Here is a 27743-nt window from a genome sequence, read left to right on the forward strand (position 1 = left end):
GAAACTAAAGACCAGACTCCTCTATTAGCTTATCAACCTGATCAAGTTCCTTTTCTAATTCCTGATTTCAATTTGTAAAATGGGTAAAATATGGATAATACCTATCCAACAAGCCCAGAAGTTTTTTCAGCAATAGGATGAAAATATTTATAAAGCACCTTCATAAACATACAAAACACTACTGCTGCTGTAATTATAAAAGGACAAGCCATAGACCTGAAATATGAACATCCACTCAACATAAGACAAATCAAAATCTGTGAGAATGTTAAGGAAGTTAACTACAAAAGTACAATTTCCCAGTTTATATGAAAATGGTTTAATGATAGTGAAACTTAAAAACTAGTAAAGTTAACAAAGTATATTGGCTACAGATGAATTTTTTCCAACCATGGCAAATACTATGCAGATAATTATCAACACAAAGCCTTTAATCCCTTTCTCATGTACTCTGAATCCTACTTACTCTTCAATATGAAACACGATACAGTCAGAGGTTTCCTTGGCACAATAAACACATGCATTAATATGCCAAACATCAAGCATTTTCTCCCTTAAACTTACCTGACTGAAGGCATCTGATCAAAAGACATAAACAATTTAATAAGTAGTTTAGATTATCAATGAGTCTAAAAAGTGACAAAAAAGTACAAAGAAAAATCCTTAAGGAAATTAAGTTAAAACAAATAAAATTTACATTTTATTAAATCAGCAAATATAATCACCTGGGTATATTTTTATTAGCAAAAAATGATACTGATGATAAGGAAAAAGGAAAAAGGAAAAAAATGCACCTCAGACCAGAATACCATAACAAAAATTTTGTGGAAGCTGCATTTTATTTGAAAATCCACCCATTTTTGCTAACATACATTTTAATATTGTAAACAAAAATAGAATCTGCAGAGACAATGCAACAAGTATGCTTAAACTCATGTACAGAATTGCTTTCCTACAACGAACTGTCCTTCTTAAGGCCCCTCTCAACCGAAACGTTAAGATGTATTTACACAAAGCACCGATCAACAGTGCAGTTTAATTCTTCGTTAACTAAACTCTTGGCTAGACATTAACTTTAAAGATACTATTTCCCCTTATTTAAAAGGTACATGATCATAACATGGCATGAGCCAAATAAAAGGTTTCAAGGATTTTGTCCCCTTCCCTCCCCCCATAACACCTCCTAGAGTTTTACTGAAAAGAAGGAAAGTCTTGAAGTGAAAGCAATTCCTCACATTCATTTTGGAAAGGCCCTAATGTCAAATGGAAAATAATGACATGCCAAGCACAAAGCAGTAAAGTTCCTTCCCAATGCACTAATGCTGAATTTAAAATGTAGTGCTTTTCCTAGTCAGTGAACTGTTCCCTTGCAAAATCCTAGGCACAGAATTGACTATAAGGATTAATGCATTTATAATGCTTCCCTAAATCCCATAGAGACTGAGAATTCTGAAGCGATTCAGACCTATGGACTTGCCTTAAAATATTTAGTGCTCTGTATGTCAGCTGAAAAGCATTCGGAATCAGATTCATTCTTATGGATAAAAATCAAACATACTGTTTACATCCATACTCATTTTCATAAGGAGGTCTGATACAATATTAATGTTACGTAAATTGATAATCATAAATAAATACAAATACTTAAGGAATGTCTACTGCAAACTGAATATATAATTTTTTAAAAGAAAAGTTAATTTTAGTTACTGTTTCTGTGTCTGTGAGGACTGGAGAAAAGAAAGATACTGCATTAATTAAGAATTATGATTTTGATCCCCCCAAAAGAGTCCTGTTGCATTACAGGAAAGGACACAGCTCTTCTCTCCAGGCAGCTTTTCCAAATACAAATTTCACACTTTCCAAATAAGGGCTTTTTTCTTGGTAGGTTACTGATTATGGGTATTAATAAGAGTTGAAAGAACTGAAGGGTTAGTCACCAAAAAGATCTTAGTCTGAAATCATGGCAATTCTTGGCTTTATAAACTGTATTGATACGTTCTCCTATATACTAGTCCCAATTTCCTTCATGGGCCTTCACTGGGTTACTGTAGCATTCTAATGGAAGAAGAGAGTTTAAGAGACAGCAGTTTGGATTTTGCTCGAAGTAAGTATTTGCTGCTTGAGCACTTGTCTTTTTGGAATAATTCCATTCTCTTCCATCTAGTTACATAAACTGTATCTGGAAAAAAAAAAAAAAAAGAGTGTAAGTTGATTCACTGCATTCTAGGAAGTCTTCTCACAAATAAAAATGCTTTGTGGCTTTTACCATTCAACTGGCCCAGAAATGTTTATAGCATGTTTATCACAATGCTGATCACCAAACTAAGTCAGTATTATCAGCTTATCATGTGTCAAAACTCAATATGTAAAGACTAACTATAGGGACTTCAAATAGATCTTTCTAATTATTAAAAACCAAGAGATGGAGAAGAAAGAATATGAACGAGCAACTTTTCAATAACAAGTTCAGAACATCTCTCCATAAACACAAATATTCTATGTGAAAAATCTCATTTAGAAAAGCAAAGTGTGAATTATTATTTACAAATGATGTCATAAAATTAGAGATAATTGAGGGAACTGTAATATGCTTACTAAATCATTTCTTTACTAACATAAATCAAAATCTCAAAGATCTACACAGGAAAAGATTTCAACAGGGCATCACTATTTGCTCAGATACTTCACTCATGAATTCCCTTAAACTGTTCCTCCAAAGACATTACTGAAGCAGATGTGCTAATAAACTTGTCAAATCAGAAGAATACAAACTCTCAAAGATCTAGAAGCTATATACCTACACACTGGGGGTTAGAGCACCAAGAAGAACAAATTACACTGTCTTCCAACAAAAAGAGGCAGTGTGAATCAAGCACAGAATCCTTCTATCAAAAAGGACAGAAGTGTTCCCTTGCCCTTAATTTAAAAATAAAACAAAAGTCTGTTTTGGGGAAAATGTTACTATTTTTAAATGAAAAGGCACACATAAACATAACACTTTAAGAAACAGTTAAAATGAATTCTTCACAACTAACATTCAAGGACATTATATTAAAACTAGAGATGCTCCTAATCAAGCTCTAATCCAGTGTGTAAAATTATGTTTTCTATGCAAATCTTTTAAGACTGATGAAAATACCCAGTTTTTAAGGGTGGTATTTGATCTCATCCATCTGCTGTGGGCAGTGGATGCTCACATGTAAACATGAAAGATGGTTCCTTGATTTCACACCTTCTAATTATGTTAAAGGTATTTTCCAAAAGTTGTTTGTCCTTATGTCCTATTTTGATCTATTTTTATTTTTCACCTAAAGAACAGAGAAGGAGGAGGAAAAGAGAGAACCTAGAGTCCTTTAAAGAAACAAAGGAGAAGAGTGAATTGTGTTTAACACTTGATAAATTTTTAAAGTATATAAGTCCCCATCTCCCCCAACAAGCAGCAATAATACCTAAAGTGATTTATAAGAAATCCTCCAAAGAGAGCTCTGCAAAAGGGTCCTTTCCTGAAGCTCTGTGAGGACTGTGACTGGAGGGGCTGGATGCTGCCGACAGCTGGGGGAAAAGAAGACAGAGAGAGGGAAAGAAAAAAAGATCTCTGAATGACAGAACATGAAAGCAGAAAATGTAATGAAAGAAGAAGTGGTTTTTGTTTTGTCATCTTTAATAAATATAAAGGCAGCCTTTAGAGAAAATGGAATTATTAAAACAAAAGTTTCAATCACATGTCAACTTAAAGGGTATCCAAATGGCATGTGTTTTTCAGAAAACAAATTGTTTCTGAAATTCCAGAGGAATAAAGTATCTTATTCAAAAAGGTCGATAAAAGCTGACCCACAGTTAAGACTTCTATTGGGGGTGCAGGGGAGAGAAGAAGTGCTTGTGATTTTTTCCTTTTTAATTGAGGGAAGATGGCTTCGTGTATCCAGGCTATCTGTCAAAAGCTGTGCAAAGTCCAACCTCAGTCCAAACCAAACGCATCTAGCTGCAATAGTCTTTCCTTCCTTCCTCCTAAGAGGTGGACGGTCACACTTTTTTCACATGGAGTTGTCTCCTGCCTGTTTCTCTGGATATGCTGTAGCTGATGCATATACTAAGAGGTGAAAGTGATCTTTGAGGTCACCTAGTCTAACTGCCCACATAATACCTTGAATATAGGGAATACTTCAGATCTTTGATTCTGTTTTCTACTTTATTACATTTGTTTGATTCTTGGAATTAGCTGCTATCATTTAATTTGAGGCAAATCGTTTATTAAACTCAATAACATATCTTTAGTATTCCTTCAAAGAAAGACAGTTCCTGAAGAACAAAGATGTTCATTTTCCTATGTCACCAAACCTACTTTGAGTATTTCAAACCAAACCCGAGCCATTTTAGTTTGGAGTAAACTTTTTTATGGTTTTTTTTTTAATGTTTATTTATTTTTGAGACAGAGAGAGAGCATGAGCGGTTGAGGGGCAGAGAGAGAGGTAGACACAGAATCTGAAGCAGACTCCAGGCTCTGAGCTGTCATGGGGCTGGAACCCAAGAACCGTGAGATCATGATCTGAGCCAAAGTCGACATTAAACCGACTAAACCACCTAGGTGCCCCTAGTTTGGAGTAAACTTTAATTTTTTTTTTTTTTCTCTCCCCCTGCAAAAGAATGCAAAGGCATGCAAGCACGGGGCTATTATGAAATGAGTCGTCCTTTTAGGGATGTTCAATTGAGTACTAAATCAAAGATGATCAAGTGGGAATGGTTTCAATTCATACTTCCAACATTCAAATTCTATAACAGATTTCAAGCCTCATAATCTGTCTTTGCTAGTTAAAGGTGATCTCATTTCTACCTTTAATTTTTTTTTTTTAAGAAAAGCACTATAGAAAATGGATAGCCAATGACTTTCAGCAAATATTACATCACAAGTACATGCAATTTGTTATTGTAGATGCCAAAGTCAATTTAAAAGTTGAGAAATCATCCTCAGTTATTTTAGTGGTTGAGTCATTTTCCTGATCCATACTTTGTTCTCAGAAATAAATGTTCTAAGACAATGGAAAGAGACAATGGAAAGATGATGGAATTACACAAGCAGCTACAGACGGGAGGATGGAGCAGCTCTCTGGGTTTGGGGATTCAAATAACATCCAGGTAGAGACAGATTAAGGTGCAGCTTAATTGAAAAGACGTCTCCTTCTCCCCACTTCAATTTTGTTATTATTTTTAATGTTTATTTTTGAGAGAGACAGAGACAGAGCATGAGCTGGGGAGGGGCAGAGAGAGAGAGAGGGAGACAGAATCTGAAGCAGGCTCCAAGCTCTGAGCTGTTAACAGAGCCCAACATGGGGCTCGAACTCACAAGCCTGAGACGAGCGACTGCGCCACCCAGGCGCCCCTCCTACTCCCCACTTCAGAGCAAGCATGGATGACCATTCAGAAACAAGAATGATTGTATGCAAAGTGATCATCAGTCACTGAGCTGGATTGAGTCTAAGATTAACTGGGTTTCTCTCCAAAACAGATTCTTTCACTTGAAGTTAGAAACAAAAACAACAAAAATCCCTGCTTATTGTGGATAGATTGCATCCAAAATCTGAAGTCTCCTATGAGAGCCCATAGTAAAATGTCTTCTTAAATCACATGTTTTATGAGGACAGCAGGCAGTCTGAAAACCTGCCAGTCCCAGAGGAAAATGCCCCTTCTATTCTTCTCAATGTGGAGCATACTGATAGGGAGAAGTCCCACAGGCTTACAAATAATGTTAAAGAAGATCAATATCTTTGGAGGGGGAAAGTGCCAGTTTCTAATACTACTACTAGTCTCTTAAATTGGTAAAATCTACACGTTTATCTTACATTTATAAATATGTAGCTAAATTAAAACATGAGAAAACAAGATCTAATACCCCTGTAGTAAGTTTCAAATCATCAATGCTCATCCCAAGCATATGAAATGATGGCCCAAATTGGTTTGGCTGACTGGAGAGTGCTAAGGGAGGGGCCACGAAGCAGCCCTGGACCACCTGTACCCACCTCTTCCTGGCACCTGTACCAAAGCACAGACACACGATGCACTGGTGAGAAGTAGCCAGTTCTGAGTAGTAAATAAGGATAAAAAAGTAAAGGAAATATACTGTAATAGCCCAATTACTGCTCAAGGAAAGGAGGAAGAACAAAAGAGCAAAACAGGGCAACAGGATCTGGTGGGAGCACCTGCAAGTAAAAGAGCTGCCCCTCCTTTACTTAAGTGAGTAAATCAGAGCCTATGTAGGGCTCCAGTACTAAAATACAACTAATTTAAGAAAAAAAAAAAATCCAACTATCTTTGTTAACTGTAAAATCACCAACTTTTAAAAGTCAGCAAAAAACAAACTGTAGGTGACCATTCCAATTAAGTCCTATTACAAATATGCCATCACAAAAAGACAAAACATAGCCAATTACCCATTTATTTCAAGTAATATTCTCTATACCAATTCCCACAGACCTATAAAAAAATGAGCATACCTATCACAGTTTGTTCAAATTAAACTGACCTATACCACAAAGGAATATGCCCTTTAAAGAAAGTAGTCATTTACCGTGAGTCTAATACAGACATATTACTTACTCTTCCTTTCTCATTTTATAGGAAAATAAAATATTGAGAAGCAGTCAAAGGGCAGCACATAAACAGAAGCACTAAGATTTACAAGTAACTGATGATGGTAACTCTTACCTGAAATTCTTCTACCCCTTCCCTCCACCCTAGTCAACTTTTAAAAAATAATGTTGACATGAAAACAAAAATTCTAATGTTACCAAAAACTTTTGCTTTTATCTATAGAGCAAGGATTTTTTTGCTTGTAGCTATGTTTCGTATAATAAAGACAGAGTACAGAAAACATAAGTTATCTTTAATAAATGGCAAACACACTTAAAAGGCTTTTTTTTAAACAAAGAATTCTACTGCTACACCAAATGTCATAAAACAAAAATGGTTACTCCTTCATTAGACTCCTGTCCAACAGCAAAGAAAGAAAATTTCAGGTTAGAACAAGAAAATAACAGCAGTCTCAGAGAGAGACTAGTCCAAGTGAAAGCTTTGGAGAGAGTGAAGAATTGATATTTAAGGATAAATTTCTGACATATCATTGGCTCTGCTTAAAATTCTTAAAGAAGCAACTTTGCCACATCTTTTCTTTCCATATGAATTCTGCAGTCACCCCAAAGCCTGGGTAGCAAATAGCAATGCTGTAGAGATTCACTTTGTCTTTGGCGGAGAAGTCAACATCTTAAGAGAAAAATGGGTATTACTTCCTTTGTCCGGGATGACAGAGTTTCGAAGAAGGATGGCATTGAATCTAATCCTGGCTTTTTTATGAAATGTTTAGACTATCTAGACCTGATATGCGTGTCTCCCTTTAAGACCATCTTGAGAATTAAAATATACATAAAGCAACCAGTATGTTGCCTGGCATATATTAGTAGCTCAAATGCTAATTACACCTACAATCAAATGCTCTTCTATTCTTAAATAAGAGCCCAACTCTGAATCTATGTTGCTCATATTCTTCCACTGTGTTCTCAACACTCTGTGTTTCTCTTCTAATCGTTCTTATTGTGCCATCAACCAGTCACTTGTTTGTCCATATTATACTCACCTTAAACGGAGAAAATATACTTTACCTGATTCTTGTTCAGAAACTAGCAACCATTTACACATAGTAAGCATTCTATAACATGTTAAATTAAAATGCTTTTTGGTGATAAAACATGCTGTGTATAAAAATAAAAATGATCTACAAAGTAGGACATTAGAAATAAAACCTAGAACTTCTCTCTTAATTTTTACCTATTTAACACTTCTATTTTTGTATATTGCTGTAGGAATATATAATTTATAAATATACATACACTAAGGGTTACATGCTTAAAAAAAAACATTTTCCCGATAATGCTGTACAATCAAAACACTCAGAGGCAGAAATACCAGTTATAAAACTGAACACAGAGTTACAGAACATCAGGACAGGAAGTTGTTTGTGGATAATATGAACATATGAATATGAACAGAACATGGCCAGGACACTAGTGGTGCAATTGGATCCAGTTGCATAGGAACATAAGTATACAGTGTTGCATTCCGGTATTTTGTATTAAAGATAAAGCTATTCCTCCTTTGTCCCTGTGAAGTGTGGCTAAAAGGATTTCTTTACTGTGGAAGGTAGAGGGCCTGCCCTGTAGGTTTACTCTAGTACCTCTGATAACTGCTTCTTGGGTTTGTGCTCAACATAACCCCATCTTGGGTTTCTGCCCATCAGTAATATCACAAAGTTATGCCACCATTACTCCTGTCACCCTTAAAGCACTACTCATCTTGAGGGCATCAGACTACTGCTAGAGTCTATAATAATTTACAACTGTTAATACGGAAGCAATAAGTTATTCCAAAATGGCATCTAACGTCATCTCATTAGAATTAGGGCAACCTACATTGACCAATAGTTAAAGAAAACCAAACTGGAGAAAGGGAAATAGATTACAAGATTTCCTAAACTCTGGGCGAAAATATTAACTGACCTAAAAATAAACATCTGCTGTATATCATAAGTGCTTCCTAGAGTAAGAGAAGTCCTTTTAAAATCCTACTTAATGGGTGGGCATCACAGAACACTGGCTCAACTTAGTTGAAATAAGTGCTCACTGCTGATTCCTACTAGATTTCAACTTCTTACTCCTCAAAAACCAAAGAGAATGAAAAGCTAAGGTTTATGTCAACTGGTGCCAGAAGACAAAATAATGAAATGTGCCTATAATGTACTACTTATTTGCCATTTATTGGAAATGCAGCACTTCAGCTTGGTTAAAAAAGTTTTTCCAACTGTCTTCCATATATGAGCTTGCTTTTGCCTGATTTATATACTGAGTTTCCACTAAAAATTTATATATTGAATATATATTGAATTCAATATATATTGAATTTCCACAAAAAAGTTAACCCCTCCCCCAAAACACAGTAGTTTTTTTATTTGGTCCAAACAAATATTTCAATTATTATAAACTAAAGTTTTATACTTCTGGGTAACACTATCTTCCATAAATGGTGAGCCAATTAAGGTGCTTCTGATACAGTCCTGAAGAATGATGTATCTTGGTTCTTAAGAACGATGTCCACAGTACACTGCGCATGTGGACGATCAATGCCCTAAAGCATGCTGTGCTCAGCCCGACTTCCCCATCTCACCACCGTGGCCTATGCCTGCGTATTTACATCTGATGTTGTCAGACAATAGTGAGTCGTAATTAAGGTTTCAAAGTAATGAAGTATGAATTATTTACAATCAAGATTACTTGTAATGCATGGAAAGAAATATAAACTGTATTAGAATTAGAATATGGAAATAGAGACAAGCACTGAATATGAAGCAACCTTATAAAATTTCCTTCTAAAAACAAAAAAGTTCCTTATAATAATCAACAAAGAAAAACAACAAACCTCCACATCCCTAAGCAATTTCAAATATTTTTATTTGATTCTTACGGCAAACATAAAGTACACAAGGTAAAATTACCATTTTACAGATAAGGAAACTGAGGTCCATGCAAGTTACTTAGGCAACTTGCCCTGAAATACTGTTAGTGAGAAGGTGACACTATTGAATTGTGTCCTCCCACAAAAACATGAAGACCCAAACCCCAGGACCTATCTCTGAATGTGACCTTAGGGAAACAGCGTCTCTGCAGATGTCATCAAGTTAAGATGAAGTCGTTAAAATGGGCCCTAATACAATGACTGGTGTCTTTATAAGAGGGAAATGCCACATGCAGACAGACACAGGAGGATGCCATGTGACAGAGGCAGAGACTAAAGTGCCAACCAAAAAGTGACTGGGGCTACATCTTTCCCTCTGAAAAGAAGAAAGGAAGGATCTTACTCTGGAGGATTTGGAAGGAGCATGGCCCTGCTGACACCCTGTTTTCAGATTTCTAGCCTCCTGAACTGTGAGAATACACTTCTGTTTTAAGCCATCAAGTTTGTGGTCCACCTTGTTACAGGCAGTCTAAGGACACTTAACAGTAGACTCAAATGCAAATCTGCTGACACCAAGGCAGGTGCTTCGTTTCCTCTCTAAAATCTGCTATCCCAATTAATTTCAACTTACCTAGACTTTATGGCTATATTTAACATACAGGAAAAAATTATAGTGAGAGTAGAGAAATAATTTTTTAAAAGGGACTTCTCTAGTAAATGTTAAACAGTCAATAAACTGTTGTGTTTTCATCTATACAGTGCTGTATATGGTCACTGATGTTCATCATGAAGATTTTGTAGAACTTTACAGTCATTCAAGATTTTAAGAATATGTTCTGGTTTCAAGACAAGAAATTAGATCTCTACTTTTGCAAAGAAAGTCCTCAGCAAAAACCCAGTAAGAAGGTCTTACTCTACAGGTTGTCTTAATATCTTCAATTGTCAGCAGATGGGACTCCTCAAATTTTTGACTGATTCACGTGTGCCCTGGGGACTACAGAACCACTCTCACCTATGGTGCTAAATCCCAATTCCCAAAATAAATTTCCTTACAGTCTACCAGGCAAGAATAAATGAGCATAACACACTGCTGACAAGGCAAAAGGCCTTTTTCACAGAAATCCAGCTGGACAGATCAGCTGACAGAAGAGGCACTGCCAACACCCACAATTAATGCACCAGGAAAGTTTAAAAAGAAAAAAAAAGAAAGAAAGAAAAAAAGAGAAAGAAACTAAGCCCCAATAACAAAAAGAGTCACTAATTCTGACACACAAGAAAGTCATTAAAAAGGCAATTTTTTGTAAAACTTGAATTATTCCTATATCTAACAGTGTTCCTATTTAGAAGGGGAAAAGGCACTCACAACAAGCCTTTGTTTCCTTTCAGACACTTAACTGATGTCAGACTTATTTAAAATTGGCCAAACTGGCCATTACAAACAAAACACAGCATCCATTTTGCATCTTTAGCCATATCCTCCATAAACAAAACTCGCAAGCCTCCATTTAAAAAACAAACAAAAATATAACAATACCAATCAAAACCAATAAAACTCTTAAAAGCTATTTTAAAAATTAAATACCCAAGTGTAACATTCTGTTTTTCATATTGCTTTTGGGAAAATAGATTGGTATGGAATCAGAGTGAGTTTCTCATACAAGGAAGTGATAAGAACATAACTAACACAACATTCACTCCCACCTCCCCCCCCCCAACCCCCCGCCCTTAGGATCTTCAACAACATCTAAACTGCCTGATATTCAATAAAAGAGTGTTATTTCACATCATAATGACTTTCAAAAGAAAACTGAAACTAACTAGATTAACTGTCTCCATTTCTAATAGAATAGCTGCATATTGCAATGCAGGATAAGTTTAACAAACTACTGGTCAGCAATGGACATTTCCATGTATACACCAGTAAGTATCAGTAAGATTTACATAAAACACCATTAAGAGAGGGTGTAAGAGTCCCATTCTACTCTAGTTAACAAAAAGGCACACTTGTAACAAGCCATTAAATAGTGAATAAAACTGAGAGGAAGCACAGAAGAGAAAAAAAAAAAAATCACTAACCACAGGGAGCTGGTATTTTCCATGTAGTCAAACATCTAGGAAGATGCACTAATGTAGAACACATATGTATTTTTTTAAGCTACAGTGTTGGGCATGAAACAGAACATAATCCCCATCTTTTTAAACAACTAACAGTTACACAAAACTATCTAAAAAATACAGAATAAGCCTGCACAAAAAAATGAGATGAGAACAGGGTAAGTGTATAGAAAGTCATAATTTCACTACTATAATAAATACTACAGTGTAGTCTATTAAAGACAATATACTAAAGAACAGAATAGTCTAGTCTGAGCTAACAGCCATCCGGAAGGTATTAGTTAACAGGCACTAATGCAGCACTTATAACCTAGATATAATGTAGGACACAGAACACATTGTTTGGAATGGCTCATTAAATGTAATAAGATGAACATATCTAGGAGGGCTGATATACTCTCAAAAATATTAACTTTATTTAGAATAATCACAAGACCAGAAGATACAAGTAACGTTCTGGGCGAGTAACAGGACTCAAAAAGGCACTTCAAGGAGCAGGGAAAGATTTTTGGCACTAGGTGTAGTACTGGGATTTGATTAAAAGGTTCTATTTTAATGGGATTTCATTTTACATTTAAATTACCATTTCATTTACCACATACAAAGATGGTGTTGGTCTTCAAGTAGGAATCCAACTGAAAAAAGGGGCAGAGGAAATAATGAGAGAACTGAAAGGTAATTCATTAAGAAAAATTATTCTGGGGGGGCACCTGGATGGCACAGTCGTTTAAGTGTCCAACTTGGGCTCACGTCACAATCTGTTTGAGTTCGAGCCCCATGTCAGGCTCTGTGCTGACAGCTCAGAGTCTGGAGCCTGCTTCAGATATTCTCTCTCTCTCTCTCTCTCTCTCTCTCTCTTTCTCTCTGCCCCTCCCCCACTCGTGCTCCGTCTCTCAAAAAAGAATAAACGTTAAAAAAATTTTAAAATGTAACTATCTGGTTACAGCTAGCATTTGAATGGACAAAATTAATTCAAGGGACTACCTAAGAACAATTAAAAACTAAAACATGAAAAAAACTCACCTACTTCAAACATAGTTTAATTGTTTTAATTATTAAAAATAGTCAATCATAGGGGAGCCACAGCGGCTCGTGGCTCATGAGTTTGAGCACTGTGTTGGACTCTATGCTGACAGCGCAGAGTCTGGAGCCTGTTTCAGATTCTGTCTCCCTCTCTCTCTGCCCCTTCCCTACTTGTGCGCTTGCTTGAGCGTGCTCTCACTTGCTCTCTCAGAAATACTAAATAAATAAACTTAAAAAAAAAATCAATCACGAAATTAAAAGTATCTTCATTCCTTAGGTGACAGTTGTCAAATATTTTAGGTTACAATAACCATTAGCTAACAAATTAAACCAATCTTAAACATTGCTCTAAATTATTACAGTGGTCATAAATAAGTAAAAAGAGAGGTCAATGAGGAACAAGTAAGTTACACAATAGAAAAGGAAAGTTTTTCAACCAGATTCACTTGTTTGACAATGTTCAAAACTATTACGAGTCAGGTACTATTCTAAGAACCAGGGACACAGAAGTAAACAAGCCACATAGAAGCCTGCCTCTAGGAGGCTTACAATCTACTACAGGAGTCTCTTGTTACACTGGATGGATGGATGGATGGATGGATGGATGGATGGATGGATGGACGGACGGACGGACGGATGGGTGATGGACAGACAGATGGGACAGATGAACAGATGTTAGATAGTGGTAAGTTCTATAAAGAAAAATAATACAGGATAAGGAAAAGAACTTTAGATAGAAGTACTGAAAGGGCATGAGAGATGACTAAAGAATTAGTGAAGAATGAACACTGGGACATGTATGGAATTGTTGAATCACTACACTATATACCTGAAACTAATATAACACTATGTGTTAACTAACTAGAATTAAAATAAAAACTTAAAGAATAAATAAAGAATAAATCTACTTTATGACAGATAAAGGCCTTGTGGCAAAGATAATAAGTAGCAGCAGAAAACTGGATACTTACGGAGAACTATAAAGGCATGGGAATTGAAGAACCTGAATATTCTGTTTACTCACTATTACTGTTACAAATATGGAGACTTTGTGAGGCAGCTGTTAAGCCAGAAGGAAAGCTAAGGGATGTTCACATGTTGTTATATTTAGATTCACTTCCTTATTTTTAAATATGGAGATAAGACGCTAAAAATACTGCCATATCAGATTACTGGAGTATTTATAAAATAGATTAAATTACAAGGCAAGATACACAGGGAAACTACTGCAAAAGAAACCTGAGATTAAGGGTCCCTGTAGAAGACAAGAAGGGTGGATCTAATGACAGCAGAGGAACAATTAGTAGGGCTTTGTGATGAGACACCTGGAGAACAAAGGGAGAAAAGGGATTAAAAGTAAAATTAAAAGATTTAGGATTCTGCCGTTCAACTGATTCAAACTGACTAAAGCTTTTTTGAGTCACTTCACTGCCACCTGATTTTTTTTCCTGGTTATCCATTTGCTTCCTTTATGTGCTTTCTTTAATCTATAATATTCAAAGTTAAGTACTCACATCAAATTTGATTTCTTAACTGGAAGAAATCAGTTAATTATTATCAGCAATAATAGAGCATTATTGCTCTAATGTTCTCATTTCTTTTCTCTTTTGACATAATTTGATTAGGAAAAGGTAGTTCTGCCACTGTGTCTCTTCATGACATGAAAATTCTAGCATGTTTTTTGATGTTTCATGTTTGCATATTTTGGTGTTATGTGGATTTTAGAAGGCAACAGTATATAAAACCTGGATTAAGAGCAGATGCTAGGGAGTCAGCACTTTTTATAAAGGTAGATTTTTACTATGATTTTTTTAACCATATATTTTTTTAAAAAAGCAAAATTCATACAAAATGTTTCAGTAAGGTTGAAAGCATTCCCTACAACTATAGATGTTCTTGACATTTATAGTAGTTATATCCTGAAATGTGTAAATGTAGTTTATAATCCAGCAGGAAACTCAAAAGATTGGCAGAGTGGTTCAGTGCTACATGCTAGTAGAGTACCCATATGGACTCAGTCCCATTAGTACAGAGGCAGAGTGATACAAATGAGCACTGCATCAGAAATGAGGGATTCCTGGGGATAGTTGCATTTCACCATTTACTTGGCTGAAGAACATTTCCAAGTCTCAGCTTTCTCTATCGGAAAAATAGGATGGTCGGCCCATCCACCTTAGGTATTATGTTGAGAAGAGGGTGAAACAGTAAGTGCCTGCAAACAGTCTGGCGTTATCCAAGCTTAAGGTTATGATGTATTATGTTTCCGAGACAGGAGCCTGCAAGATAAGACCCAGACTGGGGATACAGGGTTTAGTCACACATCAGGGAAAAAATTACTGTAGTCAGTAGTTCCTGGTAAATGTATAGCTATGGACTATAGCTTTTTCTCTTAAATACATCTCAGGTGCTAATCACTTAGTCCAATCAGCAAAAAAATAAAAGTAATTTTTAAAAATAAATGATACTGGGGCCCCTGGGCAGCTCAGTTGGTTAAGCATACAACAACTTCGGCTCGGGTCATGATCTCACAGTTCATGAGTTCAAGCCCTGCGTCGGGCTCTGTGCTGACAGCTCGGAACCTGCCTCAGATTCTATGTCTGCCCCTCTCTCTCTGTCCTTCCTCCCTGTGTGCTCGCTCTCTCAAAAGTAAAAAAACATTAAAAAAATTTTTTTAATTAAATAAATGATACATATCTGAAGTTAAAAGTATAGATAACAAAGAAAAAAACTGAAAAAGAAAAAAACAGAAAAACAAAATGACATGAGGAAGACATATAATCTCAAGAAAGCATCTACACCAATAGTTAGGGAAACCAACATTTTAAAAGATTATCAAAATCTAATATATTTCTTTAGCAAATTAAGTCAGTACTTAGGCCTACTACTGGTAAAAGAAGGGAAAGAAAGGTATACATATCCATAATCCATCTTATAAAAACAAAAACATACGAAATAAGTGACTTATAAAAAAGTTATGGCTGCATCAAGTACCCTTACTCCCAGCAACCTTCATGGTAAATACTCTGATAAACAAACAGGAAGATCACTTTAACATGGAAAAAAGAGGCAAGAGGGTAAATATATGAATTGCAAAGAACATGGATTTTACCTTTTAATCAGAACGAAATTCACTACCCATCCCAAGTTACTGGTGCTCCCTAAGATGCTAATTTATGAAATGAGTTAAATTCTTCAAAAGGGCTGAAAAACAAAAGGATCGATCCCCTTGTGATAGAAAAAAAATTCTATCACTTCCTGAGTGTCTCATCCACTGGTATGCCAGAAAGAAGGGACTAACAAATTTCATATCTCTCCTACCCATAATGAGGAGAAACTTTCAAAAAACAAAACAAAACAAAAAATCCAGATTCCTCTAATGCTAACAAAAATGGGATGAAAAACAAACTGAGTATTTGGGGTGAAATTTCAGGACCTGGAAGAGGGTCTACGAAACATCTGAAAAGTCTCTCTTTCAAAGAAATTAGGTCAGCATGGCATTTCAAGTTTTTGTTTGTTTGTTTCTTTGTTTGCCTTCCTCCCCACACCCCCCCACCCCCACCAGTTTGTGTTTAAATACAATCCTCAGTGGCAGGAAGTTATCTAATAAAAAAAATAACATTCACATCTTTTTGTAGACTTGTCTTGTGGTACAAACATCTCAAGGGCAACATCTTTCGTGTAGCACCATTCAAACCAAGGCACTGGAGCTCAGTTTCTAGGGTTCACAAGGGAGAGCAAGCCAGAATCATGAACAGAAAGTAGGTTCCTTAATCTCAGAAAAACCACCCTCTGGATTGACCAACTACAAGTTATCAAGAATTTTTCATCCTTAATGTTTGTAATCTGCTTGTGCTTTCCTTCCAAATAATATTCTTAAAAGCTCCTAGATGATAAAGAGGCAAACAAGACAACATCCACCATCAATGGGGAAAAAACACTAATAGCTTGTTTCTCAAGTTGTGTAAGAGGAATTCTTAGTATTATATTCTTTCTACATCAAGCACATTAAAAGTTACATATGGTGGGGTGCCTGGGTGGCGCAGTCGGTTAAGCGTCCGACTTCAGCCAGGTCACGATCTCGCGGTCCGCGAGTTCGAGCCCCGCGTCGGGCTCTGGGCTGATGGCTCAGAGCCTGGAGCCTGTTTCCGATTCTGTGTCTCCCTCTCTCTCTGCCCCTCCCCCGTTCATGCTCTGTCTCTCTCTGTCCCAAAAATAAATAAACGTTGAAAAAAAAAAAAAAAGTTACATATGGCACATTAATACCTGTGCTCCTGATACAGGACCAAAGGGGTTTGGTGGTCTCATGACAGGCTGGCTATATATTAAGGTTGGTTGTGTCATTACAGGTACACTTCCCATTTGAGGAGGCTAAAAAAATAGAAAAATATTAAGTTAAATGATGTTGACGGACATCTTCCTTAAGTAGTACACAAGAAGGATGTCAATAATGAAAAATACTAGTACTTTTGCTTTAACTCAAAGGAAAAATTCTTGTAAATACAGCTACAAATTCTTAAGAGCTTTTTTTTAAGTCTTTAATGTACTCACTTCTAAAGTTTGTTTTTAAAAAAAAAAGCTTAAATTTAAGAAAAACATAAATCTTACTACAGTATGACAGACAAAGCAATTCAAACCAATCCAAAATTTCCAAATTTGTCAGTTTTAGACACAGGAAAACTTAAAAAACTGTCAAATAGTGAAGCTATTTCAAAGTAAACTGCCTTTGTATATTAGATCAAGTTCTTACATCATTATGCAAGTAATCACAAGTGAATATAGTTGTTTCTTTGAAGAGGTTTACTCTCTATGGCTCTTTAACTTTATTTCTGCTACTGTTAGGGAGAACCAAGAAGAGGTTTAAACCAAGAAGAGGTTTAAATAACACATGAAGAGTTTAGTTCATTCTATAACTGAAAACAGAATCACAACCAACCATCTCTTTCTTTAAAAATTACCACTCCATGGTATAAAATCAGCATAAGTAAGTGACCAAACAGAACATACACAGACCACTACGTTATTTTGGTTAAAATGCCATACTCTGAAGTCTTATCTTTCCATAAGTTCTGTTTAACCTTTCAACTAAATTCCTATTTATAGCAAGAGCTTCACTTTAACCTGCGAGATTTTGTGCACACTCCTTTCTTCTATAGTAACCACCCATCCAAGAGCTGTGAAACTTCTTCATATGTGGGAAACAAGCTACTTCCAGAAGATGTAAATAAAGAAGTAGCACAGAGGCCGCAGTAACAATACCAAGGAAGGTGGTGCTGTCTCCTACTGGTAACAGTACCTCAAACATGTATGGGGGTGGGGTGGGGGTGGGGTTGAAGCCACTACCTCCATTTCTTATCTAAGTGAGTGTATATATTAAGAAAGCTAGGAGAGTAAAGGCACTGTAGAATGTGGATTGCAGGCAGCTTAAAGGTTTAAAGGACTATTTCTGTATGGTAGCAATCACTGTCAAAGGAAAAGTTTCTCTGGCCTTTACTGGACTGAATTTGCCCCGATACAATTCAACAAATGTAATTCCTGCCCTTCCCCTACAGTATTAAGGTTTTTATAAGACTTCAATGGTATCAATGTAAGGTCACACAAACGGTTGGAGTTAAAATTAATGTTTAAGTGAGTTTGTAATGAAGTAGAAAATGCTTAGCAAAGTTATGAGGGAAAAAATAAGCTAAGTAATACTGGGAAAATTCATAAACAATATCAGCTGTATAATGACTATTCTAGAAATATTTATGAAACCAATGCTGTAAGATTCTGTGTTAAGCACTAAGAGTATGTGTGGCACTAAGTGCTTTTTTTAGTTAAGTTTGTATAAAGGCATGTTAAACATGAATTAATCTATTTTCAAAATGTGTCTAGAAAGATACTTACGATTCCATATCCTATCATGCCTGTTGGTGTAGTAGCAGGATAGGCCATTACAGGGGGTGCCTGACATGGTGGAGAAAAAATAAACAAGGATGTATATAACTTATGTGTGTCAACTGAGTACATGGAATTAATAGCTTGTGGTTCCACTAAAAAGAATTGCTAAGACAGCTGTGATTAAATGTGACACTTGTGATCATTAATAACTTGTGTCAATTAATGCTCAATGAAAAAGAGTATCTTGAAATTAGCAGAAAAGCAGAATTATTAGAAAGAAAAAAATACCATGTAAACTTAGATACAACAGTGATCTAAAATTTCTACGAGCTTTTTACAGCTTTAAAAATCTTCAGATTTTAAAAAATATTCAAAATTCTAAAAGTTAAAGTCCATCACTATCAGTAACATAAAAAATGTTTACCTAGAAAAAGTTGTATTACTGAATGTTTTCTTAGGTACTTCATTTTTTGAGCAAGAAAAAATAATTTTTAAAGATCCCCAATCAAATAATAACCTGATCTTCCAAAATATTAGTTTCTAAAGACCTCATTTACTCTTTTCAAAGAGCCCCAAAGATTTCAAAACACTACTGAATAGGACTATTTCTATGACGCACACAGTTCTTAACATGGAGTACGTACATTAGCATTCCTTCTAATCTACTCTATAAATTACTTAAACTATCTTCTGCAAAGCACCAATTTGGAGGAGCAATACATTTTTAAATCTGTTTACGCTTTAATGCTTAAAAAAGCCACCTAGTCCTAGGATGTTTAAGTTCCCTTTCTCCTCCTACTTTAACTCATGCTCTGTAAATATACAATCTGAGCACAGAAATCATTTTAGATATATTTGCTGTCTTAACAACATTCCCTGTGTGTATCTTATAATGAAAACTGAAACTGAATACAGGAGAAAGACCAATAACACTGCTGAAACATAAAAAATAACTGAAATTTTATGGCAATTTGAACATATGCATGGAGAAGTTAAATGAAGCATAACTAAAGTGAACAGTTAAAAGTTGAGTATTTGAGTAAGCATGTAGGACTTATTGGTCTCTCCCGACTTAAAAACCGAGAGCTGCAAGAGCAGTAGACAAACTGCCAAGTACAGCAGAAGCCTGTAAGATTTCATGCAATTGTTATTGTCAACATTACCACAATCAACATTTCCCTTCATTCAGAAATCATCAAGTGCATAGTGGCAGCACAGATACACACACAGACACCCAGCCATCTGGCAGCAAATGGCAGAATATTAAGCAAGAAAAAAAAAATCTGTATTTCCCATGCCACCATCAGAATCAATTCTGCAACACATCCATGAAATCAGTAGATGCTAGAAAGAATTTTTGGCACATTGAAAATCTGAATGTGAAAACAAGTAATAGCTAGAAGGTTATGAGATTCGGCTACAGCAGTGGTTAATAGCATGCCAATTTATTGCAAAAAGGCTAGTTTTTGGTCACTTACGTATTGTGGAAAATGCATGCCATTCTGTTTTTCCCAGGAAGAACAATTACATAATGCAATAACACTGGATTAGAACAAGTACTTACACAACAGAAAATACACAGAGCATTTTAGTTCACATGTACATTCACTAACTACCTAAAATCTCTTGTATTTCCAAAATCTAATGGAAGAACACCTAAACTAAAACACTATCAAGGTTACTAGGAAAATTTAGTCTCCAGCATAATCCCCTTACATACCTAATAGTTTACTATTACAAGTATCATAAAACATAAATGCAAAATTCACTGCATCCCATGAACAGGGTTGCATGTCTACCATAGAAAAAAAGCAAGCAGTAATTAAAAGTAATTAAAACCATATCTATTAATAAAATACTAATGAATTTTTAAATTAAAAAATGTTCAAAAACCTTGACAGTGTTTATGGATTAATAAAAAGGTTAGAAATGTAAAGACATGTCATAAGCAGCAGTTTATCTAAGTTGTGAATCACATCACCAGCCCTATATGTTAGTCATTAAAAGGAAACTCTATGAAATACATACATACAAATTTTAACATTTTAACAAAATTCTTAAGAGATGACACACATTGACACAATACCATAAATATCATCAACTTACATACAAATTCCAAATGGCTAAATGCCTATTCCATTCTGGTAGTCAATCTTAAGTCAAGTGCTGTCTACAAACTTCTAATATTTCATATAGTCTAATACTAATTTTATAACAAAATATTCATTGTATTTTCCTATCAGCATTTGGATTTATATCAGGTCTCATGTATTATCAATGTACAATTCACACCTGAGGCTACAAAATCCACTAAACTAACCTCTTGTCATCCCCTGGTCAGTAAGGTATGTTATAGTGTGGATAAACACTGGATTCAGAGTCAGAAGGAATGGATTTAAACTAAAATCTGCTTTCTAGAGGCTTTGTACTTAAAAAAAAAAAAAACAAAAAAAACTGCATAACTTTATTCCTATAATTGGGATGACACCTATTCAAACTTCCCAAGAATGTACTGTTAACAGATTTAAGATAGTGAGTGTATACGTATGTGTAAAAACCTAACAAGCTACTTAACTGCAAGGATATATTGGTAGTAATGGCAGTGAACCTTATCAATGAAAAACTGTTGCCTTAAAAAGGTAGCTATATTTCCTTGTTATTTTCCAATTAAGAAGATGGATTGGATGGAATGGATTTCAGCTAAAATCTGCTTTACAGAAGCTTTGTACTTAAAGTACTTTGTACTTAAAAAAAAATTGAACAACTTTATTCTTATAATTGGAATGGTATCAATTCAAACTTCCCCAAGAATGTACTATTAACAGATTCAAGATAGTGAGTGTATATGTATGTGTAAAAACTTAACAAGCTACTTAAATGCAAAGATTTATTAGTAGTAATGGCAGTGAACCCTCTCAATAAAAAACTGAAAAATTGTTGCCTTAAAAAAGGTAGCTAAATTTCATTGTTATTTTCCAATTAATTTTCCAATTAAGAAGACTAGAGCTGGGGCGCCTGGGTGGCTCAGTCGGTTAAGTGGCCGACTTCGGCTCAGGTCATGATCTCGCGGTCCATGAGTTCGAGCCCCGCATCAGGCTCTGTGCTGATAGCTCAGAGCCTGGAGCCTGCTTCTGTTTCTGTGTCTCCCTCTCTCTCTGCCCCTCCCCCATTTGTGCTCTGTCTGCCTTTCAAAAATGAATAAATGTTAAAAAAAATTAAAAAAAAAAAAGAAGACTAGAGCTAACAAAACTTTTTGGATAATGTCACAAATTTTATCAGCACACTATTTTTAGCTCAGCCCTAGTAATTTTAACATATGATCAACCCCAGGAGAAACAGGGAAGTGCTCTAGAAGGGATTTAATAACAAGTGGCTGTAACAGGGGTAATGGTGGTCACTAACAACATCAGGAAGGCTACAATGTGTAATCAAAATGCTTCTATTCAGTTATAAGAAAGCATGTTTTAAATTTTTCTATGAGAAAAATTTTCTATGAGAAAAAATTGGTTTTCTCTGATGCAGGAAAACTTATCGCACTGATGAAAACAGCAGCTGACCAAGGATGGGGGGGACAGCCACAAAGCTAACTCTGGTACAACCATACTTTATAGTGATTAAAAATATGTGGGGTGCCTGGGTGGTTCAGTCGTTAATCATCTGTATTCGGCTCAGGTCATGATCTCACGGTTCATGACCTCAAGCGCCGCCTTGGGTGAATTTGAGCCACTGCTTCGGGGTAAAAAACAACCAAAAACCAAAAACCAAAAACCAAAAAACACATGAGCCCCTGCCTTGGGTGAGCCCTGCTCCTTCCCCCCGCCTCTCTCTCCCGCCTCTTGCTCACTTGCGCCCTCCTTTCTCTCTCAAAAAAATTAGTAGGACTTCTTCAGTACTAGATGGTAACTACTTAGCATATACAATTAATCCTCATTTTTCACGGATTCTGTATTTACAAACCTGCCTACTTGCTAACATTTATTTGTGATCCCCAAAGCAACATTTGTGGTATTTTTGAGGTCATTGAGAGACATGCATAGAGTAGTGAAAAATCTGTTGCCCAACGCCTTTGTTCCCACCTAAAGGTGACCAAGGTAAGGTTCTGCCTCCGAGGGTGGGGAACAGGGCAGAGTACTGCAAGCAGCTCTGGCTCCGGCTACGGCTCGAGTCTCAAGTCTGGCACTTGTCAGTGCAGCAGCCTCAAGTAAGTAAGTCACTTAACACTTATGAACTGCATTTTCTTTTTTGTAAAATAAAATTAAAAAAAAATAGCATCTACTAGAATGAGTTTGATTAGGATTTAAAATTATAATATTTGTAAGGGTTGTGTATGTGTTGATTCTCCTTATTTGCTGCACTTATGTTGTTAAAGTAACACAACACAAAATCAATGCTTGCTAAACCATTACTAGAGGAAATAGGTATGTATGTGCGTGTGAACCTAGCAATGGTCAGTGTTCAGGGGATTTTAAGAATATAATTACAGCAAATAAGGAAAACCAACTGTGTGAACTATTTGACAATATTAACAAAAACCAAGCAATGTATAGTTTCTTTACCAATGGTGAGATCAAAAAAATACTAAAGATTTTATATTCTAGATAAATAAATAATAGATTTGAGACCAGCAGTAGAGGGTAATGTTTAAAGGCATTAATCATTAACTGCTCTTTGAGGTTAGACTGCCTGGGTTCTAAAAATTCACCCAATCACTTAAGAACTCTGGGAGCCTAGGCATATTATGTAACAACACCGTGTCTCCATTTCCTCATCTGAACACTGGGGACAGTAATAGTTACTACCACATAAGGTTAATTTGAGGATTATACAAAACAAAGCCACATATTATTTATTGAATGATGCCTGCAACAGAGGAACCTTTAAATATATGTTAGCTACTAAAATTGTACTCGGAAAAGATAGTCAAACAGATTCCTTTAAAAACAAAACAAAAACAAGTTTCTTATATTTCTAAAACTGAATAAACAATCTTTCCACTTATAGTTATCACTTTAAAAACATTTTTATGTCACACATTCACCTAAATTATTCTCATTACTGTGAGCTCTTTCAACTCACCATTGTTGCAGCATTCCAAGCAGTTGTTGGTGCAACCTTTGGTTGCCAATTAGATCCTCCAGTTAGCTTCTTTTCACCTGGCTGACTCCAATTTACATCACTTTAAATAAACATAAGTGAGAACATTAAATGTCTGTAATTATAAACGTTCTTTCCTATACATTGAGATTGAACAAAAAGATGTAGGTTTGGCATCTCTACACATACTTTGGAGATGAAAGCCAAATCAACTTTTAAATGGTACATGAGAAAATAACACAAATAAACACTCACTTCTTAGTGGTTCCATTTCCAATGCCAAGATCTATGACAGGAGAAAAAGAAAGCATTTAAAAACCAGACTCATTTTTAATACAGCTTATTTTAAAGTAGATTAAAAGAATCCAAAGAATACTTACTGCCCACAAGGTTTGCTAAGGATGAATCCAAGTCATCAGATACTAACTTGTTAGGTGGAAGTTTGGCAACAGGAAGACTCTGGTTCTGAGAAGCCACTGTTGGTTTGAGAAGTCCACCTAGTTCATCAAAGCCTTAAAGTTACAAACAGACGAAATAGGATATGTAAGGGACTTTATGGTGCTACAGCTTTCTAAAGGAGATCTTTGCCTTTTCTACTCGTTTGTTTGCTGGAAAAGTCCACCAGAATATTGGACATTAATAAATGTCCTTAAATGAAAAAGGGAGAAATGCATCATTTCTGATTCATGAACTGATTGAAAAGGCAAATTTGCTTTGATAGAAATCATGTCTTACTTCATGACAAAATTGTATTAAGGTTATAAGGATGAAGAAAGAGGCGCCTGGGTGGCTCAGTCAGTTAAGTATCCGAATTCAGCTCAGGTCATGATCTCACAGTTCGTGGGTTCAAGCTCCACATCAGGCTCTGTGCTGACAGCTCAGAGCCTGAAGTCTGCTTCGGGTTCTGTGTCTCTCTCTCTCTGCTCCTCCTCTGCTTGTTCTCTCTCTCTCTCTCTCAAATACAAATAATAAACATAATAAATAACAATAAAAAAAGAGAGATGAAGAAAGAAGGATTCAGGTAAACAATTTTTATTCCAAAGTTGTGAAAGAGGAGGGAATAGAATGTAATTCTCCCCCTCGCTGGGAAAATTTTCTGAAGACTCACATACACCTGAAGAAATATAGATAAAAATACATCCCTGTAACTTTGAAAAGTTTTTCTTCTAAGAAATATCTCCTAGACCATGGAGAATGTAAGGTATCTGTAAACCAGTATGTTACAAGCAAGTGAAAATGAACTGCTTGATCATCACTTTTCTTCTATCTAAAACCAGCTAACCTAAATTATACTGAAGAAACCGCTAATGCCCCAATTGGATGAAAACATCTAGTAAACAAGAACATTGCTTAGAAATGTAAATAAAATAAAATTCCTTAAGGTTCTCTACCAAAGCGAGAAGGGAAGGTAAAGCAAATCCAAACAAACCCACTAAAGAACACAATAATAGCGGGATCTAGGGGGCGCCCGGGTGGCTCAGTCCATTAAGCATCAGACTTGATTTCAGCTCAGGTTATGATTTCATAATTCAGGAGTTCAAGCCCTGTAGTGAGATTCTCTGCTCTATCAGCACAGAGCCTGCTTCGGATTCTCTCTCCCTCTCTCTCTGCCCCTCCCATGCTTGCTGGTTCTCATTCTCTCTCTCTCTCAAAATAAAGCAAACACACACACACACACACACACACACACACACACACACACACACACACACAGCATGACCTAGAAATAACAGAGAATTTGAAAAAGAAAGTCACCAAAAATGGTGGTTTACAAACTATGAACAGTTGATCTCTACTTCCTTTATCCTTCATCTCAGAAAGACAAACTCAAAAGGAAAATGCATCAAAATGCATCAAAAAATATAATTATAAAACTATTAGTACGTAGAAAAAAATCTTATTTCATACATATTCTTTATAAGCCTGCTTCCTATTTATACATACAACTAATTATATATAAAATTAAAAACACCTCAATGTTTCTTTAAATGGTATGAACTTAATTACTAACCAAAATCAAAGGTCATCGCATAGTAAGAATAGTCAATTTTATGGAAACTCTTATTAATCTTTACAAACTTCAAATTAACAAGATATTATATGAAAACAAATGGAAACCTGGCTCTACAAATTTACAGAAGTTCTTTTAAGACAAATGAACAAGCATACTATAAAAAGAATCATCCTTAAAATAACAAAAAGCCCCCACAGATCTGATCCATTCTAGCTGTTTATACATGGACTATCTCAACCAGTCAAGGTACCACAGGTTTTCTTTTCCTTGTTATCAAAAAAGCCAATTTCATTTCAGTAAAGGTAAAAATTGTAATGATTACAAAGCACAACACTCTACATATAGTCACTAGCAACTTAACAGTCTAATCTGAGCAAGATTCATTTAGGTCTGGGAGAGAAAATCTTCCCAGTGTCAAACTGCCACTAAGAAAAGGGTAACAGTTAAAAATCTCTTGAAGTTCTCAACTAGTGGTTGAAAAGAGAAACAACTTCATTGGCTACCCCAATTTAATCTATTTACACCTGTTCAGAGGAGTATTATTATCTGTCCTTACACAGAGTCTATATGAGAACATTATAGTTATGTTAGTAAAACAATTTTTTCTGGGGTGCCTGCGTGGCTCAGTCAGATAAGCATCAGACTCCTGATTTCAGTTCCCGTCATGATCTCATGGTTCATGAGTTCAAGCCTTGCATCAGGATCCATGCTGACAATGAGGAGCCTGCTTGGGATTCTCTCCCTCTCCCTTTGCCCCTCTCCCACTGACACGCGCACTCTCTAAGTAAATAAATTACTTAAAAAACAAATGTTTCTTACCCCCAGAATCTACAATAACGTTGGTAGATTTATTTCCAAACACAGATTCAAAGTCAACATTAAGGCCAGCTGAAGGATGTGGCTGTGCAACTGGAGATGGAGTGAATCCTAAGAAAAACCAAAATGGAAAAAGTTCAATTCTTCACTAAATCTACATTTATAGCTCTTAATAATGATGACAATTGAATGGAAAAAGCAATAAATTCCATCAACAAAAAACAAGGCCAACCCTTCAAGCAAAATGTTTCTTAACATTACATTTTTTTGTGGTGATGACATTTTCCGTAACAAAATCATCCTACTGACAAAGAAAACTAACAAAAGAACAACTGAAGTTGAACCACTATTTTTTTCATTACAAAAAAACCTTTGCTTATCTTTTTACCTTAATTTTGTATGCTGATGATCTTTAAAAAACTAAACACATCTAAAATTCCAGGATTTTGCATGAAGCAAAAAAAAACAAAAAAAAACACAACGTTAAGTGATCATTTGGTAATAAGCTAATAAGCCTTCTATGGTGCTTAAAAAATATATGAATCTACTTAGTATACCCAGGAGTCTTCCCCTCCCTCTACCTACTCACCTTCCTTCCTTCAATGGTTAATCAAATGTAATACAGTTTAAGTTCATTTGAGAGGTAAAAAGATTCTGAAAGTTACAACTCACTAATCCTTACATCCCTCTTGTGTCCAGGTGCTTTCTGAGTATCAAAAACGATAAAAGAGACCATATTCAACTCCTGACCACCTTCTAACTTCAAGTTGCTACTTCGAGACTGAAGTGGCCAACTACACAATTAAACATGCTAATTTACCTAATGCAAATCTGAAATACCAGAACATAAATAGGAAACCTTTCCTGTCTGTTACACTGATGCTGGTGGTACTAAGATAACACCCAGCTCATATCTCTGAAACCAGCTATCCTCAGGTAACAAATGAAGATTTTCAAAAAATTGTGAAAGGTTGTATTTTTGTGAGGCGAGGTTCTGAATTTCTAGGGTTTGAAAAGAAGAATTAAAATCATCTAAAAATAGTTGGGCTGCCACATGATTTGGGGAGTATATTCCAAGCAGAAAACAGTCTAGCATCTAGCAAGGATTACAAAGAAGGAATTCTTTTACTTTGTGGAAGGCTATCATAAATGGCTCCTAAGTTCTCTTCAATTCTAAATTCTATAAAGTCAAAATGTGTGTGTGTGGGGGGGGTGTATATATATATCACATATATATACACCCCCACACACATATATGTACATATATATACACACATATACATGTGTGTGTATATATATATAAATTAGT

General features: G+C 35.7%; 1 protein-coding gene across 15 annotated transcripts in view; it reads right to left on the reverse strand.

The window, feature by feature from the left end:
• Window positions 1-806: 806 nt before the first annotated feature.
• PICALM (phosphatidylinositol binding clathrin assembly protein) overlaps window positions 807-27743 on the reverse strand; it is a 102193-nt gene continuing 75256 nt past the window's right edge. For 4 of the 15 annotated variants that reach the window (XM_086678510.1, XM_086678508.1, XM_086678513.1 and 1 more), the window contains 9 exons: window positions 26438-26545; window positions 23985-24116; window positions 23860-23890; window positions 23587-23686; window positions 19989-20012; window positions 18517-18576; window positions 16897-17001; window positions 3450-3552; window positions 807-2179 (listed from right to left, as the gene is read on the reverse strand). In XM_086678510.1, coding sequence (XP_086534636.1) covers window positions 3460-3552; window positions 16897-17001; window positions 18517-18576; window positions 19989-20012; window positions 23587-23686; window positions 23860-23890; window positions 23985-24116; window positions 26438-26545 — 653 coding nt within the window. In that variant the 3' untranslated portion in view covers window positions 807-2179; window positions 3450-3459. The remainder of the gene's footprint in view (window positions 2180-3449; window positions 3553-16896; window positions 17002-18516; window positions 18577-19988; window positions 20013-23586; window positions 23687-23859; window positions 23891-23984; window positions 24117-26437; window positions 26546-27743) is intronic. The other 11 variants (XM_086678511.1, XM_086678517.1, XM_086678515.1 and 8 more) reach the window with 4 other exon arrangements.

The sequence above is a fragment of the Puma concolor genome, chromosome D1, assembly GCF_028749965.1.
Source record: "Puma concolor isolate L17-30 chromosome D1, mPumCon1.1.hap2, whole genome shotgun sequence".
Taxonomy (NCBI): domain Eukaryota; kingdom Metazoa; phylum Chordata; class Mammalia; order Carnivora; family Felidae; genus Puma; species Puma concolor.